This window comes from Fragaria vesca, linkage group LG4 (genome assembly GCF_000184155.1).
Source record: "Fragaria vesca subsp. vesca linkage group LG4, FraVesHawaii_1.0, whole genome shotgun sequence".
Classification (NCBI taxonomy): Eukaryota; Viridiplantae; Streptophyta; class Magnoliopsida; order Rosales; family Rosaceae; genus Fragaria; species Fragaria vesca.
The window spans coordinates 15,036,490-15,053,912 of record NC_020494.1 but is presented as its reverse complement, the minus strand read 5'-3'; the positions used below and the strand labels follow the sequence as shown (position 1 = coordinate 15,053,912).

General features: G+C 37.7%; 2 protein-coding genes across 2 annotated transcripts; one reads left to right on the top strand and one right to left on the bottom strand.

Annotated features, from left to right (window-relative positions):
• Window position 1: 1 nt before the first annotated feature.
• LOC101307778 (cytosolic purine 5'-nucleotidase-like) lies at window positions 2-5,968 on the bottom strand. Its single transcript, XM_004297021.1, has 17 exons — window positions 5,627-5,968; window positions 5,437-5,534; window positions 5,001-5,120; window positions 4,812-4,901; window positions 4,578-4,693; window positions 4,231-4,330; window positions 3,874-3,945; window positions 3,747-3,794; window positions 3,592-3,669; window positions 3,392-3,511; window positions 2,972-3,077; window positions 2,123-2,286; window positions 1,697-1,831; window positions 1,147-1,277; window positions 972-1,034; window positions 758-836; window positions 2-292 (listed from the first exon to the last, which is right to left on the bottom strand). The coding sequence occupies exons 1-17, from the start codon at window positions 5,892-5,894 to the stop codon at window positions 209-211; spliced, it is 1,872 nt and encodes a 623-aa protein (XP_004297069.1). The 5' UTR covers window positions 5,895-5,968; the 3' UTR covers window positions 2-208.
• A 3,895-nt stretch (window positions 5,969-9,863) lies between these two features.
• Window positions 9,864-16,219, top strand: LOC101307483 (ABC transporter B family member 4-like). Its single transcript, XM_004297020.1, has 13 exons — window positions 9,864-9,896; window positions 10,430-10,887; window positions 10,974-11,028; window positions 11,115-11,290; window positions 11,385-11,606; window positions 11,694-11,932; window positions 12,045-12,570; window positions 12,764-13,037; window positions 13,238-14,130; window positions 14,259-14,525; window positions 14,670-14,933; window positions 15,037-15,330; window positions 15,572-16,219. Exons 2-13 carry the CDS (start codon window positions 10,546-10,548, stop codon window positions 15,923-15,925), a joined length of 3,906 nt encoding a protein of 1,301 aa, XP_004297068.1. The 5' UTR covers window positions 9,864-9,896; window positions 10,430-10,545; the 3' UTR covers window positions 15,926-16,219.
• The last annotated feature ends 1,204 nt before the right edge of the window (window positions 16,220-17,423 follow it).

The window sequence follows — 17,423 nt, the reverse complement described above, 5'->3', positions numbered from 1 at the left end:
TAGCTTTGAATAGTTCATGATGTGGCATTAGTGAATATAGCTGAAATGAGTGGAAGTAGTTAATCTGTGACCAACATATTGGAGAGGCATTATGGCTCAAATTACAGATTATTCGACAAAACCTTCTATATGTAACCCGCTGGATCATCATTGACAAAGGGGATACTCTAAAGAATCAGCAGGCAATATATACAAGGGAATTGCATGTTTACAAGATGGAATTGATTTCGTCATCCACAGCAGAGCCATAAATCTTCGAACAGTAGTATGAGTATGAATCATGAGCAAGAGTCTGCAGAGGTAAAACATTTAAACATTTAGTCTTTGTTCCACAGAAAGTCAGAAATGAAATCAGATGCAATACTAATCTTCCTTCTCTTTTTTACTGTTATCAAATATCATGTCTTGTTTGAAATCTTAATCCTCATTCCACTCCCATTTAGTGTATAGGTGCAGAGTGGAGCGGCAATGCATGTTTGTCCTCTTGATGTTTCAATGAGTAAGATTGTAAGCAAGGAAGGTATTAGTTTGACACGCTAACCTAGCAGTTTAAACTTTTTATGCTGAATGGTTCTCTAATGCAAAACATCATAGAGAAAATCATGATAAGTCGGTGAGCCGTGGCTTAGTTGGTTAAGGTGTTTAACTGACAACTTTGAGATCATAGGTTCAAACCTCGCTGACATATGTAGGGTGTATGAGTTATTAATAAAACGTTTTTTTTTTTAAGGAAAAAAAGTCATGATACTCTAGTTACCTGTTCCTGTGAGCGGAAATACATGAAAGGCGTATAATGTAAGAAATTGGACACCCTCGAGGTATATATATCAGCATACCTGCAAGATGAAAAGGAATTGAGGGGACATCATGGATGAGGACATTGGAAGTTTAAAATTTAAATACTATCACAGCCATGCCTAGAGATCTTTGGAAGTTTATACTGAAATATGAACATGTAAAAAACTACATACTTCTCAATTTGTCTCATCAAATGGCTTTTATCCCAGAATCCTGCACGGGAAAGAAATCCCCACCTATGGACAACATATTCATAAGATCAACTTGATGTTCATGATTACACATCCATTTCAAAGTTCAACACTAGTACTGGAAACTCAATTTCATATCTTTCTAATTTCCTCTTACCTTTTGTTGAAAAGCTCTCCATCTGATTCTAGCAGCAGAGCAATCTTCTGGTCTAGCCTCTGCATAACAATAAGTAGCTTCTGCATGCTTTCTGAGAGTTCTTGATCATCCAAATGTGTCGCAGCAATGGTCTGTAAGTATAGTAACACTTGAGATCCAATAAATAGCACGTGCTCTTTCCTTTTTTCAGTCTTAACATCTTTTGACCCACACTCCTGGCCTAGGAAATTGTATTGCTTGCTGAATGCTTATGATATCATGTGATCCATAGAATTATGAATAGAAAAGTTCTGTAGCATTGATTTAGAGGTAACACCAGACACTTAATAGTCGCATTGATTAGTATAAACCACCGTTCAAGAGATAACCAGGGTCACCATTACTTCTATTTATTAAAGCTAAAGGAGCAAGATTACATGTTTGTTTCATGAGGAAACAGACTCGAGCATTTGAAAGGAACAAAAATTGCTTGCCAGGAAAACGCTACTTTGTCACTCAGGTGCCACTGGAGAATTTTATTGAGAAATTACTGGTTGTAGATAAATCTTACTTGCGCAGGACGCCCTTTTGTTCGTCTTTGAGACGCAAGTCGAAGTTGGTTGAAAAGATCCCCTACGACCTCCTTTTGATTTGTAAGCTCGATTAGTGATTCTCTATGACCCCTGCCACGGATCAGAGCAGTATACTGCAGTGTCAAAATTTTCATAAAACCGTCATCAGCATTCGAAACTTCAATGATACGAACATATTAAGTTCAGCACCAAATTTCCATAAATAGTTTGTACGTGATCAGTCTGCTGAATAGAATACAAGGCAAACGGAAAGCAGGTTATTTGAGTTCAATTGTGGCCTTGGACTCTTTTCGTAGCAAATACTTATTATTCATGAGGTCAACACTTGCAGTTCTTTATATTGCAAGATCTGGAATTGCATAGCTCATTCGTTTGCATATAAAAAGAGAATCCATCAAACAAACCTCTTCTTCCAATTCTCGAAGAATCAATGCTGTTCGCCACCGCAGATGAACTTTGGATTGACTTACATCAGTGTAGATATGATCACCAACATAGAGTATCTCATCTCCATGGATATTTAGGGAATTCTCAACCATCTGAGCACTTCCCCCTGAATACAAGCCCCCTACAGAAACATATCATTTAAATGAATATGAGATTGATAATTCAATATCAAACATGGAATGATAATCAAATGCTTTGACGAGCACATAGCTCAGAAGCTCAGAAGAATTTGACTATCCTGGCATGGAAAAATGGTGAGGAGAACAAACAAAATAACTATTTAGTAAATGTAGTATTATGGCGATTGATCAGATTTGATTATTTCACCTCAGCTAAAATACAGACAAGGTGCATAGAGAAATCTAGAAACTGAGATAGCATTTTGCCTTTTGAGGATTCACTTTCTGAGCCAGTTAGTCAAGCAATTCAGGCAAGCAGTGCCCATATTAAGTATAATTTAGAAGTTGTAAAAATACAATCTCTTCTTCTGCTATAAGCCTATAACCATGATACCCAGGTGGTACCCAGAACAGGTATTATACCTGCTCAAGTTGTTACTGTGTATTCCCAAATGCAGACGAAATTTATTATAAGTCATGAGTCCTTAAAACAATTATTAGCTATCAAGACAAAAGAAATATTGTCCACACAAGTGTCTAAAACTGTAAATTCGATAGACAATCACAGCTACTACAACCAGATTTAAGCACATTAGAAGTACCATTTTCATTCTATTCCCCTTGATGTCAAGAACTTAAGGTAGTCAGTGGCAGGTAAACAAGCACAAGAACTCAAATCATTATTACCTGTTACAGCCTTGAAGCATGGACGCATTAGCCCCTCACCCGTCACTACCTCATACATTGGGTGTGACATTTGGAAGAACTCTGGCTTCCTTGCAGAGACTATTACCTGCACATAAACACAAAAAGCATAAAGTTATACTTGCTGCTGTAGAAGTTTGGTAGCAATTCTCAGATCATATAACCTCAAGCAAACCTCTGGCCAGTGAAAAAAGAAAAAAGAAAGAATTTGTCTTCAATTTCGTGTTTAGGAAAAACTGAATGCCTTATGATTTAGTATGAAGTTAGACTACCACTGCAAATTGTATTACACCGTTAATTTCAGCATCAACAATGAAAGAATGATCCTCAGACAATTCTAACATAGAATCTAGAGAATACTATGCCATGACCAAGTTAAGTAGATGGACGATATTCACTTACAATGTCAAATAGACCCCGCCAACCCATATCATTAGGAAGAAATCTGTTAAAGGAATGTTGCATCATTGTGTCTGTATAATGATAATCCGAGTTGGTAATGAGGAGAAGCTTTTTACCAGCCTAAAGCAGGAATAGATCAAGGTAAATAAGAAGTAAATGAAGTAAAATTTCGTGCAAAGATAACATCTTGGAAGACATACCTCCTTTTGGTCCAAAAGTGCTAGAGGCAATTCTGGATCAGGTGTCACAAAGAGTTCAGGCTTAGCCATTATCTCACTCTGCATCAATGCCACAATCAGATTCAACTCATGAATTGATATCTAATTTACTGAACAAATAATTAAGATATGCTAACCTTCAGTTGACCCTCTACATGTGCCCTGAAGAGGGCTCTTCCAACAGCCTGAAATGATGTCAAGGGTTAAAAAGGAGATGAAAAAAGTAACACCAGTGCTATATAAAATTGTTCCACAGCTTATTGCCTTATAGAGCCCTTTATAATCGAGTGGACCAAGTTGTGCTGCAATGGTTCCATCATCCAATCTATCAACCATCTGCAAATAAACATTTTCATAAACATAGTCAATATGTTGTTGACTAAAGAACGTTTAGCAACAAGATATGATCAAAGGATCGAAATTGACAATACTTGGGATTAGGTGCAGTACTCCGCCTAGAATGATCAACAGTATTTCATTATGGTCAAAAGACTGGGTTTTCTTTACTGCATTACATTTGTGTTTAAGTTGAAGCAGCTTTAGAGGTAAATTTTACTGGAAATAAAGCAAAAATAACATCTACAACAGTAATGCAGTGACCTAACCAAGAGAATATGATACCTGCATATACGCCACAGCTTCTGAGACAGAGAACAAAGTGTTTAGGAATTCCCATCGACTTTCCTTCCGGAGGTCCACCAATTCCCTCCCGTACATCTCTCTTCAATGAAAAGAAAGTAAGAAACATAAGTAGAACTGCTGAATATATTACTCCTTTTTATTCTCTTCTGAAAACGGTACCTTAAAATGCTGCATATCAGAAAAAACTAAGTAGGACACAACACGGGTAGAACAAAGTAAATATCTGATCCTGATATTTAATTGTCAATGAGCACATGAAAAGCATGTTTGAGTATGTTGTAATCATCACTGTTCATAAAATCCCAATAATAAGGTTCACAATGTACCTTACAGCTCGATTAGATAGCATGGTTGTGCCATGCATAGCCCTCTTTACATAACCAAATCGATCAGCCTTCACCAAGTTGCCTTTCTCTTTGTCTATGACGAGGCCTCTAATAACCTATATGAAAAGATGGAACAAGATAGGCAAGGACAGCAATGTCAACAGATGTTAATCATGTTATGAATTGCATATATGTCGATATTTTTAAATCTTTGAACTGGTTTATAGATGTTACCAGGTCAGGGTCGAATGCAAGACCATCGACTGGGAACCCCACTTTCCTTAAATTGTCCATACAGTAGTCATACGCCCTCCCTTCCCAAGCCTGAGAAATAGAAATCCATTTCAGACAACAGACAATCCCATTCTGCAGAATAAAAATTTCAACATATTCATTATGCAAATATATTGAACTGATACTTACAATCACATTATAATGCATCAAGGTGTAGTCCATATCATAACCGATGGCACTAATTGATCGAAGATTCAATGTCCGGCTACAAAAGATACCACGAGGCGATTGCCTTGACAAAAAAGGACTCTGTACACAAATATTCAACACAGTGAGACTGCTGCATAAGTACTATTCTGCCATAAAACAGTGATCAAGTACAATTCCCATTAGAAAACAGACAACATAACAGACTAGTACTCAGCCAAACCAAATCGATACAACCAAAAAGAACTATGATTACTCAGTCTAAGAAGATTACCGCACAAAGTGCTACTCTACTTTTACAAAATGATTAATGGGATATTCTATTGTTAATACATACACACACTTAGTACTCAACCAAATTAAACCAAAACTAATGAAACCAAATTGTACCCTCAGGAAAAGAACAAGTAAACAGTACCGGAATACCCAAATCTTTAAGCAACCTTTCAGCTTCTTCAGCCTCCATCCTAGCCACTTCCTCAATTGGACCTTCCAAAGTTGCCTGGCCATCAATTCCTACATGGGTTCATCATAATCAACTCAAAAGATCAAAACTTTACAAACACAGAAGCAATGCTTCATTTGGGAATTCAAACTGAGTTACTTACCAAAAGCCTCAAGACTCTCCAGCTTGACATTCAAATCCCCTTTGGTCTTCTCTCCCAAGTAATCCACGTCGTACTTTGTCGCCGGCGTCACAGAAAACAGAGACTTGTCGTCAACGCTGACGTTACTGCTACTGCTGCACTGCCATTTCATGCTGTGGTGCCAAACCAGTGACTTGGTGATGAGAATGTTATGGGACCAAGTGGGTCTGATCCGAACTGGGTTCCTAAGGAAGTTGGTGGCAGCCATTGAGGCCTCTGCTGCATACATCTCCCAACCTCAAAGTTGGGTTCTTTCTAAAAGCAGAAGAAGATGAAGAGTGGGAATCTAAAAATATCTGAGAGTGAAAATAACGAGTTGACGACACTACTGAATGTGAAGGTTAGCTTTTTGGTTGGTATTTGATTTGTCGCTGAGCTCTGCTTATCTATCCACTATTCGTCTCTAGCTCTCTCTCACTCTCTGAGAGTTTGGTCTATCCGTAATGTTGCAGCAGCAGCCATAATGATAAGGTATGGTGCTTTTCGATTTTGGCCATTGCTACTCAGCCTACTCCTGCTTGTAAAACATGTATGTTTCTTTTTCTTCTTTTTTTTGGTCGAAAGTCAACGTTTTTTATTATCCTAGAGGTCAACATTTTGGTTACCTTGCAAAACTTACCTCTCCTTTTTTACCTGACTGTACCAGTTTGAGAAATGAGAGTTAAAGTTCGATTTCAAAGATGCCACTTATAGTTTGAATTCCGTTAACAACAAAAGAATCGAAGCTAAAGGGTGCTAGCTAGACAGCTAGTGGAGTTACACCGCATGAGTCAGGGGCGCGTGGATATGTGTGACCAAAGTTTGTCTAATTTGTACTTGAGATTTTCCGAGGCTTTAAAGTTTATAAGAGAGATTTGTCTTCGATACTCAAAAGTAAAAAGTTTATGATAGCGAAGATAAAATTCATGCTCTTATGACAGTTATCGACAACATCCAATTAACTTTGTGATCACATCAAACTCAGAATTCAGAGAGCTAGGCAGATATGGAATGGAGTCCATTGGTACGGTGACGAATTGTTATCAACGGGAGAATATAATGGTTGGCATACTGTTTTGGGCTGTAAGCAAAATATTCTCCTGCCAACCCTAAACCCTAAACCCCCCATTATCCCTAAAAAGAATCCGTAATTCAAGTCTTCTGTGCTAATCAATATTATTTGAGCCCTTAAATTGGCCAAAGGAAGAATAGAATGCCCATCGCGCGCCATCGTTAATCTGACAGTGAAGTATGAACAAATTCCCTCGACGAGACATAAATAGGGGATCTGCATATATACACTTTTCTTGTAGCCTACGTTCCCACAAGTAAGTGCCCAAATTTGAACAACAACAACCATCCATCTTTTCATCAAATCATTCAAATGTCAATCGGTCAAAGCTAGCTGGAACATCTAGAAACATTATTGGCAACTTAGAGTTTATAACATCATTTTCATCCATGCATGCAAACGGATCCATATTTTCTTCGCATCTTCGGGTTATAGAGAATAGTTTTGGTTCATCTAGGAAGTATGAACGAAAAAGCAGAAGAAGGGAATTAGTAACAACTAGAAGGGTAGGTAATGGCATATTCTGACTTGTCATGTATACGTACACCAAAATTGGAGACTAACAACAGATATATGAATCTTATGAAGCAAGTAAACAAGCTAGCTAGGAAGCGAGCATTTTTGTTATGCTATGTTTTGACAAAAACTTGACGATCTGTTAAAATAATTTGACGACTACATACTTGTCAAATTGATATTATAGGAAGAATACTCGTATTCTATGATACTTGATAGCTAAGTATCACAAAATTTTGAAGCTTAATTCAAACACACCCCGGTTCTAATTAAGACAAGATTTCACTAAACAAACCAAGAGGTTCATCTAGAAATATTGTTGGCTGGCATACTGATGCGTTCGGCTAGTTTTTTAGGGTTATAACATTGACCCTTTTTAATCAATGAATGTAACTGAAAACTGATCGATATTTTTCTCTGGGGATGATGAAAGGAGCAACAGGAAAATGAGACCCATCCAGATTGTCAATATATCATGTCGGATGACGCAATACTATGCGTATATGTACCAATTTTATTGGAGGCTAACAGCAGTAGCTAGCTAGTAAACCAACAATTTGTTAGTTTAAATAATAATTTGACTTTGTTAAATTAGTGTTATACGAATTGAATCGTCTATAATTTTGACGAGCATCTCTAGTAGTATTGTTAAATCAAATTTTTTTTGAAATTTATCAATTTTTCGGATAAATAGGAGCTCCAACAATATACTTAAATGGTTACTAAATTTAAGGATTGCTAAATAAAATTGATAAATTTGTCAACTGAGCCATGAATTGTTAAAAGAATACATATATATATATATATTTTTTTTTTCTCCACGTGTCAGTTTATAATTCATTAAAAATATTACTTAACTTACAAATAACAATAACTGTTAGAGCCAAATTTTTATATCAATAACTAAATCTCATAATTATTACTATATTTAACTATTATTTTAGTTACACTGCTGCTAGAGATGCTCTACACTAAATATTGCAAAAATACCTATCTTAGTTCAAATGCATCTATGGTTCTTAGGACAAGGGCTCCTCACTAAACAAATTAATGAGAGTGATCGATGCATATCCATTTAGAATTTTCCTTACATCAGTTACATGTAATGATGATTGATAAGAAACTATATGATGATTATAAAACAAGGATACTTGGCCATATTATAAACAGATAGGGTCGACACTTTCTGAACTTGATCGTAGAGCGAGCTGCTCAATATCCTTTTCGTTAATTAAACAACTAATCAACCCAATAATAAACAAACATTCACAGATCAATCCAACAGAAAAAGTGAAAAACCCTAATTTAGCTGAGAAGATTGCAATGTCATGAGTGATGTCAGATCCATTCTTTCTCTTTCGTTTAAGTTTTTAAATTAATCCTCGAGCTCCTTCATCATCCAACTTCGGCTGCACATAGAGACCAACATTTCCAAAAAAGAATTATGGGCATGCAATATTATAAAAGCCACATATATACATGACCTGCCCTGATTAATTTTATTTGTGGACTTGATTGATTTATATGTCGTCATCATTTCATACAAATATATATATATATATATATAAATATATATATCAACATCATGTACGTAATTTTATTGTAATGTCAAACATATACACACGTACTAATTAATATAAGCCTAGGTGTCATAAACACAGCACTGGTTTGTGTATTCTGCTTGTTGTGTCGCATTCCATGGTTTTTCATCCATTGATATAAAAATCTACTTAATCATACCATGTTTGAAAAAAATATATTCCACAAAACATTGCCTAAATTATGAGCATAAATCCAGCATATACTAATACTAGCTAAGCTTCTTTATGTAACCGTAATTATCAGCACACGTCTAATACTTATCCAAGTTTACATGCGGATATTCCACCCAAATTACCTAACCGATCGTTTTGCCAATCAAATAATGTTTCAAAAAGACCGTAACATTGTGAAATAATAAAAGAATAAAAGAAACAAGACCCAATGAGTTTGGAATGGAAGCTTACTTAGCCACCATTTTTGTATCAAAAATAAAATAAAAAAAGAATCACAATTTTAGCTTAGTTTTAAATTCCAAATTTCAAACTCATAATCCACAAAAGATATTAGAATCTTAACAAAGAAACGACACTAAAACCCCAAAGAAAAAGACAATAATTTCACCCTAAAATACAATATGTGACGACAATGATGTATTTTGCTAACGAATATGTGACGAAAATGAGTCCCCCTCTCCCACTTTTCCACCAAAAAGCAAAGTGAAAGGTGGGTCACTGTGATCAAGCAGGCCGGGATTGAAAAACCGTCACCAAAGGAAGGAGGGCAGCATTGCATTTGCACCGAGCCAAAATGCCAAATAGAGTTTCAAACCCAAATGATCTAAATGATTTTTCTTCAGTCAACCACAAAAAGATATTCTTCCCAAAAATTTTCTTCTTAGCCAAGCAAGAAAGTGAGAGGGAAGCAGAGGACTAGAATTGTATTCATTTTCAGATTATTATTACCCATTTTTGTTTTCTTGGATAACAAGAGTGTTTGACTATTCCATTTTCAAGGGCCCGACTCCTTTTAGGTGGTAGGAGGCGATTTTGCTTGGCTTCTATATAAAGCAACGTTCTTGCTGAAAAACCCAACCAAATTCATCCACCCATTTCGTCATAACTGGTAATCTTGAATCCCCAGTACTTTCTTTCTCCATGTTATTGGTGATATTAATCTATCAAATGCTTGTGGAATTGCCTATCTTAGCATGCATGGACTTCCCCACAGTCCCCACTTGGTTTCTTTCTCTTTTGATTCTTATTCTGAACTAACAAATCGTCTGCTTTGGTTGTGAAGATTATTCCCAGCATTTCTTTGATTGATTTGAGCCATTACTTTCTTGTTATTCCTCTGTTTGTTGAATCAATATGGTGTGTTCTTATTCTCTGCATACTATTTGCTTTGACTGCGGTTCTCTGCTTTCTTGGGCTGACAAGTTGCACACAACACCATCATACAAATCAAGAATATTGGAATACATGGATTTTGTATTTGTTTTTGGGTACAATGATGAATGTACTCTGTATTGTTTTCTATTGGAAAGAGTAGTAGGCATATGCTCTTTGGTTAGTTGGCTAGGCAATTTGTTACCCAGAAAGCATAACTAGCTAGTCTGGTTTGCTGATTCATGTTTTAAAAATGTGTTTCTTTTGCAGCTCTGATCTTATAAACCAAGTTCTCTGTGTTGCTTTTTGTCACACAACAGCAGCAAGCTTATTGTTTGAGGCGCTTGCTGTCAAGTATAAGCAACTCAACATCTGCTGTGACAGAGATGGGTGACCAGGAAAATCCTTTGGATGGAGATCATGTGGTCAAAGAGGAAGCTAAAGCGTCGAACAGCCACTCAGCAGTGCCGGAATCCCAGAATGGACCGGAAAGTAGTAGTAACAAGGAAGATGCAAGCAAGAGCAAGGAGGGTGGCACCCAGACAGTACCCTTTTTCAAGCTCTTCTCATTTGCTGATTCCTTGGATTACTTGTTAATGTCGGTTGGTACGATTGGCGCTATTGGGAATGGAATATGTATGCCTCTAATGACCATAATCTTGGGAGATGTGATTAATTCTTTTGGGGAATCTGCGAATTCCAATAAAGTGGTTGATACAGTGTCAAAGGTAAGAATTTGTCATTAAAATTGCTACATGTAAACTTGAACTAACTGGATCAATCGAAGCTGATTTGGTCAGTCCCATATCTTCAGGTGGCTCTCAAGTACGTCTACTTGGCTTTGGGAGCGGCAGCTGCTTCATTTCTACGTGAGTATATAAAACTGATACCTCGGTTAAAAATAGTCTTGAACTCTTGGTCATTATAAATTAATAGTCTTGAACACTTATTCCAGAGATGTCTTGTTGGATGATCACCGGAGAGAGACAAGCTGCGAGAATAAGATTTTTATACTTGAAAACAATATTGAAGCAAGATGTAGGCTTTTTTGATAAAGAAACTAGTACCGGAGAAGTTATTGGGAGAATGTCAGGCGACACTGTGCTCATTCAGGAGGCCATGGGAGAGAAAGTATGTATTATTGTATTTACATGACACGAAATAGCGTCAAGTTATTGCTAATTTTTTTAAAAACCGTTTATCGTTTCTTACACTATTATTTCAGGTAGGAACTTGTATCCAGTTAGTTGCAACATTCTTTGGAGGCTTTATCATAGCATTTGTTAAGGGATGGCTTCTTACGCTGGTCATGCTTTCTTCTATCCCCGCTCTTGTCATTTCTGGTGCTGTCTTGAGCCTCATCGTGTCAAAGTTGGCATCTCGTGGACAAGATGCTTATTCAGTGGGAGCAACTGTGGTTGAGCAGACGATTGGTTCAATAAGAACTGTGAGTAGTCTTTCTTTAGTATAAAAACTAAAAAAGTATAGTTTTTTCTCTATCCTGAACTCATACAGATGAGCGTTTCTTGTGCAGGTTGCATCATTTACAGGGGAGAAACAAGCTATAACTAAGTATAACAACTCTTTAACTAAAGCTTACAAGTCTGGTGTGCAAGAGGGTTTGGCATCTGGGTTGGGTATCGGTGCAGTTATGCTCATCATCTTCTGTAGTTATGGTTTAGCTATATGGTATGGCGGAAAAATGATACTTGAAAAGGGATATAATGGAGGAGATGTTATGAATGTAATTTTTGCTGTGTTGACTGGCTCCATGTAAGTTGCACTTTCTAAAAATTCACGATATACATGATGGTTTTCTAGTATTCAAAATATGTTAAACATTAATGATGATGATATTTGAACTTTTTTTTTTTATAAATTTCAGGTCTCTTGGGCAAACATCTCCATCCTTGGCCGCATTTGCTTCTGGGAAAGCTGCAGCGTATAAGATGTTTGAGACAATTAAAAGAAACCCGGAGATAGATGCTTCTGATACTAAAGGGAAACAATTAAAAGATATTAGAGGAGACATAGAACTGAGGGATGTTCATTTTAGTTATCCTGCAAGACCAGATGAACATATATTCCGTGGATTTTCTCTCACAATAGCTAGTGGGGCAACTGCAGCTTTGGTAGGACAGAGTGGAAGTGGTAAATCGACTGTAATAAGTTTGATTGAGAGATTTTACGACCCACAAGCCGGTGAAGTTCTTATTGACGGAGTCAATCTGAAAGAGTTCCAGCTAAAATGGATCAGACAGAAGATAGGGCTTGTCAGCCAGGAACCTGTTTTATTTACTTGCAGCATTAGAGATAATATTGGCTATGGGAAGGATGGTGCAACTACTGAAGAAATCAGGGCCGCTTCTGAGCTTGCCAATGCTGCTAAATTCATAGACAAACTTCCTCAGGTTAAAACTCAACTTTCATTTATACTCTCTATTATAATTCTTCTTTGTTCTCTTAATTTTTTCTCCAGTCGTTTTAGATTCTACCAGGACTTGAGCTTACTCAGACAATCTTTCATATTGTTACTTTAAATATGGAAGCAACACTTTCAATTGTTTTGTTTTGATTTGTGGTTTTTCTGAATTGTTCATCCAGGGACTAGATACAATGGTGGGTGAGCATGGAACTCAACTATCTGGGGGCCAAAAGCAGAGAGTTGCTATAGCTCGAGCAATTCTAAAAGACCCAAGAATTCTACTTCTAGATGAAGCAACAAGTGCTCTTGACACAGAATCTGAGAGAGTTGTGCAGGAGGCACTCGATAGGATTATGGTTAACCGGACTACTGTCATAGTAGCCCATCGCTTAAGCACAGTAAGGAATGCTGATACCATTGCTGTCATACATCGAGGAACAATTGTTGAACAAGGTAATGAATATGTTAATATTATCATAAGAGTGTTAGGGGGTCATTCCTCTCTCACTCATCTTTCAGCCAAAAAAAAAAATGTTAATATTATCTTGTTAGCCTTTTTCATGCTTATAATTACTTGCAATTGTTAAACATGCATGCTGTCCATGTCAATTAATGACTACTGCAGATATTGATCCTTTTAACTGATGGAACAGGACCACATTCTGAGCTAGTTAAGGATCCTGAGGGAGCATATAGCCAGCTTATAAGATTACAAGAAACGAGAACTGTGTCAGAACATACTGGTCTAAATGATCAGGATAGGCCAGATATCTCTTCTGATTCTCGGAGACAGTCAAGTCAAAGATTATCTTTATTAAGATCCATAAGCCGTGGATCATCTGGAAGAGCAAATAGTAGTCGTCACTCGTTGTCAATCTCATATGGTGGTGCACCTACTGCAATCGGCATCGTTGAAACAAATCCTGTTGAACCTGATACTGATGCTCCAACATCATCAATAGGGCATCCAGAAGTCTCACTTAGCCGCCTAGCTGCCCTGAACAAGCCAGAGATCCCAGTGCTGCTTCTTGGTACTTTAGCTGCAGCAGCCAATGGGGTGATCTTACCTGTTTTTGGGATACTAATATCCAGTGTAATCAAGACCTTCTTTGAGCCACCTGACCAACTGAGTAAAGATTCAAAGTTTTGGGCATTAATCTTTGTTGTTCTTGGAGTTGCATCATTCTTGGCACAACCATCAAGAGGGTACCTGTTTGGTGTGGCTGGATGTCAGTTGATAAGAAGAGTTCGATCAAAGTGCTTTGAGAAGGTGGTTTACATGGACATAGGTTGGTTTGACGAGTCTGATCATTCAAGTGGTGCAATTGGGGCAAGGCTTTCTACAGATGCGGCTTCTCTAAGAGGGTTGGTTGGAGACGCCCTAGGTTTATTGGTTCAGAATTTAGCAACTGCAGTTGCAGGCCTAGTTATTGCTTTCGTAGCAAATTGGCAATTGGCTCTTATAGTCCTTGTCCTGCTGCCAATGATAGGATTAAGTGGATACTTTCAAGTCAAGATAATGAAAGGGTTCAGCGCAGATGCAAAGGTAATGCTCTCTAATAAGTGGAAAATTATTGAAGAAGTTAATCATTTAGCTATCTAACCATATATATTTGTATTGATATGTTTGAGAGTAGTCTTTTTTATCAATGCTAAAGTGTTATTTGGTTGCAGAAAATGTACGAGGATGCAAGCCAAGTAGCGAATGATGCTGTTGGGAGTATTAGAACAATTGCATCCTTTTGTGCTGAAGAGAAGGTGATGGAACTATACAAGAAAAAATGTGAAGGTCCTATTAAAAATGGGATAAGACAAGGCATAGTTAGCGGAACTGGTTTTGGACTATCGTTCTTTTTCCTATTTTCTGTGTATGCCTGCAGTTTCTATGCTGGAGCCCGACTTGTTGCAGCAGGCAAGACAGAATTCTCTGACGTGTTTCGGGTGAGCTCTTTTTCTTTGTCATACAAAGCTTTACTTTAGGAGATCTGCATATGAAGGAGTTCAGTTGCGGCTAAGACATTAAGTTAATTTAATTTAATTAGCTTATCGATTTCACCATTAAAACTTCGCTCTCCTGGTCTACAGGTTTTCTTTGCTCTCACTATGACAGCAGTGGGAATATCTCAGTCGGGCTCCCTAGCTCCTGATGTAAGTAAAGGAAAGAGTTCTGCTTCTTCCATATTTGCAATTCTTGATGGCAAGTCAAAAATAGACTCTAGCGACGACTCTGGAACTACTATAGAAAATGTGAAGGGTGATATTGAACTACGCCATGTCAGTTTCAAGTATCCGACTAGGCCCAACGTGCCAATCTTCCAGGATCTTTGCTTGACCATTCGTCATGGCAAGGTAACTTTGTGTACTATTTTGTTATCCAATTCCATGCAACATACAAGAGTTGGACCTCTGTACTAAGATATGTGGAACTTACCATTTGAGTTTCATATTTCAGACGGTTGCTCTGGTTGGAGAAAGTGGTAGTGGGAAGTCGACAGTGATCTCATTGTTGCAGAGATTTTATGACCCTGATTCTGGTCACATTACATTAGATGGAATCGAAATCCAAAAGCTACAACTGAAGTGGTTGAGACAGCAAATGGGGCTGGTGAGCCAAGAGCCTGTGCTGTTCAATGACACTATCAGAGCCAACATTGCATATGGAAAAGATGGAAATGCAACCGAAGCTGAAATTATAGCTGCAGCAGAATTGGCAAATGCCCACAAGTTCATTAGTAGCTTACAACAGGTCCACTGAATCTACACTTATTAGTCTCAATTTCTTTTGACTGCAGAGTGCTATATATAATGATCTTTTATCAATGTGCTACATAAATGAGAAGGTAGTTGATAGCTAGTCACCGTTTATAGGATCATATCATCATGTTTATGTGATAATATACCAAAGTTTGTCACATCAGCTACATGTAGTATGATAGAGATTGGGATACATATTCAGAATGTTGATGTAGTTTTGGAAATTGATGCAGGGTTATGATACAATAGTAGGAGAGCGGGGGGTCCAATTGTCAGGTGGACAGAAGCAAAGGGTGGCAATTGCACGAGCAATTATAAAGGCGCCAAAGATATTGCTACTCGATGAGGCCACCAGTGCACTTGATGCTGAATCTGAACGAGTCGTTCAAGATGCACTGGACAGAGTTATGGTGGATCGAACAACAGTGGTGGTGGCACATCGGTTATCGACGATTAGAAGTGCAGATTTGATAGCAGTGGTAAAGAATGGAGTCATTGCAGAAAAAGGAAAGCATGAGACTTTGATCAATATTAAGGATGGCACTTATGCTTCATTGGTGGCATTACATGCAAGTGCCTCATCTTAGAGCGCTAGCTTCTATGTTTTTCTTACTGAGAAGATGCAGCATATTAATATCGAAGGCAAAGCAAATAGGTCATGTGATTCTCTTCCGAGAAGTAAACCAGCAAGAGGCACATATAGATCATTCATTTTTTTTGTTTCTTCATTTCTGTGAAAGCTGCAGTTGTGCAGCAATATGAGAAGTATGACACTATGACCACAACAGTGAGTGAGTTGAGTAGTTGTTTGCTATCCAAATCCTATATGTGATAGAAATTTCCTGTATAAAAAGGTCTCATTCCTTTTCTTGCGTTTACATACTTAACAATTTCGAAGGATTGAAGGTTTTGCAACAAACCCCTTTGCCTACAATGTACAACAGATCAGTGGAATAACATTTAGTCAAGGTCTAACCTAGCATAAACTAGTCCACACATTGGGTATCTCACATTCTCACCCACTTCCTTGCCCTAAATTTTATATATATGTTATGATGATTCCCCATCCCCCACCCCCCTCTGCACACCGCCCAATATTCCGGCTATGTTAACAATTTTCCGGCCATATTCAGACACAGTTGGCATACCATTCCTATATTGGCTGAAATCCACAGCTTCTGGAGTGTTTGGCATGGAGGCTTGTGACTTCACCAATATATGACTGTGAAGGTCCTACAGGGGGAGTGAATAAGCCTTTATTACTTTTTCGTCCAATTCCGTTCACAAGGATAGCAAACCTTTAGCTATCTGATAACGGGGAGACGTAGTAATAAATAAAAGAACAAGTTCTTGAAAGTAAAAGAAATAACACTAGTACGTTTTTTATTCGCAGAAACCCTGCACCATGGAGAAAAATTGCGTGCTCCTAACTCTTGAGGGACAAACCTTCCACTATGTAAAACTCACTTCTCACTACCTTAGATAATGCATCACACGACGGGGAAAAAACGTCGTCTGTTAAAGGTCAAATCCGTTGTTAATCCGATCGCTGTCTGATCAACATGTCGCACAACGGCTAAAAAGAGCTTGTTTGACTAACTGACACACAACACTACAATAAAAACCATTGTGTGAGTCTCGACAGATATCATCGACAGCTGCCGACACATGTCGAGCTGCTTCTCGGCAGCTGTCGACATATGTCGATGAAATATGCCGAGAATCACACAATGGTTTTTTGTAAAATATTGTTGTGCGAGTCTCGACAGATATTATCGACAGATGCCGACACATGTTGAGCTGCTTCTCGACAGTTGTCGATGATATCTGTCGAGAATCACACAACAGTTTTTTCAATAAAACCCTTGTGTAATTGTCAACTCACACAACTGTTCTTTTTAAGAGCTGTTGTGTGAATATCGATAGATCTCATCAACATATGTCGACATATGTCGAGGTCGCTCTCGATAATATATGTCAACAATCACACAACAGCTTTTGACATGAAAACTATTGTGTGAAGTGATGTTCATACAACAGGTTTTCTCGATTTTATGGTTGTGTGATTGTTAAAGAGTAGACATG

Bases quoted from the DNA above. Each gene is read 5' to 3' on its own strand.
- LOC101307778 (XM_004297021.1), bottom strand. From the start codon at position 5,894: ATGTATGCAGCAGAGGCCTCAATGGCTGCCACCAACTTCCTTAGGAAC. The intron at 3,946-4,230 runs GTATCATATTCT...GTTTATTTGCAG, and splicing joins AAGCTGTGGCGTATATGCAG to ATGGTTGATAGATTGGATGA. The intron at 1,035-1,146 runs GTAAGAGGAAAT...TGTTGTCCATAG, and splicing joins GGAGAGCTTTTCAACAAAAG to GTGGGGATTTCTTTCCCGTG.
- LOC101307483 (XM_004297020.1), top strand. From the start codon at position 10,546: ATGGGTGACCAGGAAAATCCTTTGGATGGAGATCATGTGGTCAAAGAG. The intron at 10,888-10,973 runs GTAAGAATTTGT...CCATATCTTCAG, and splicing joins TGGTTGATACAGTGTCAAAG to GTGGCTCTCAAGTACGTCTA. The intron at 11,607-11,693 runs GTGAGTAGTCTT...TTTCTTGTGCAG, and splicing joins CGATTGGTTCAATAAGAACT to GTTGCATCATTTACAGGGGA.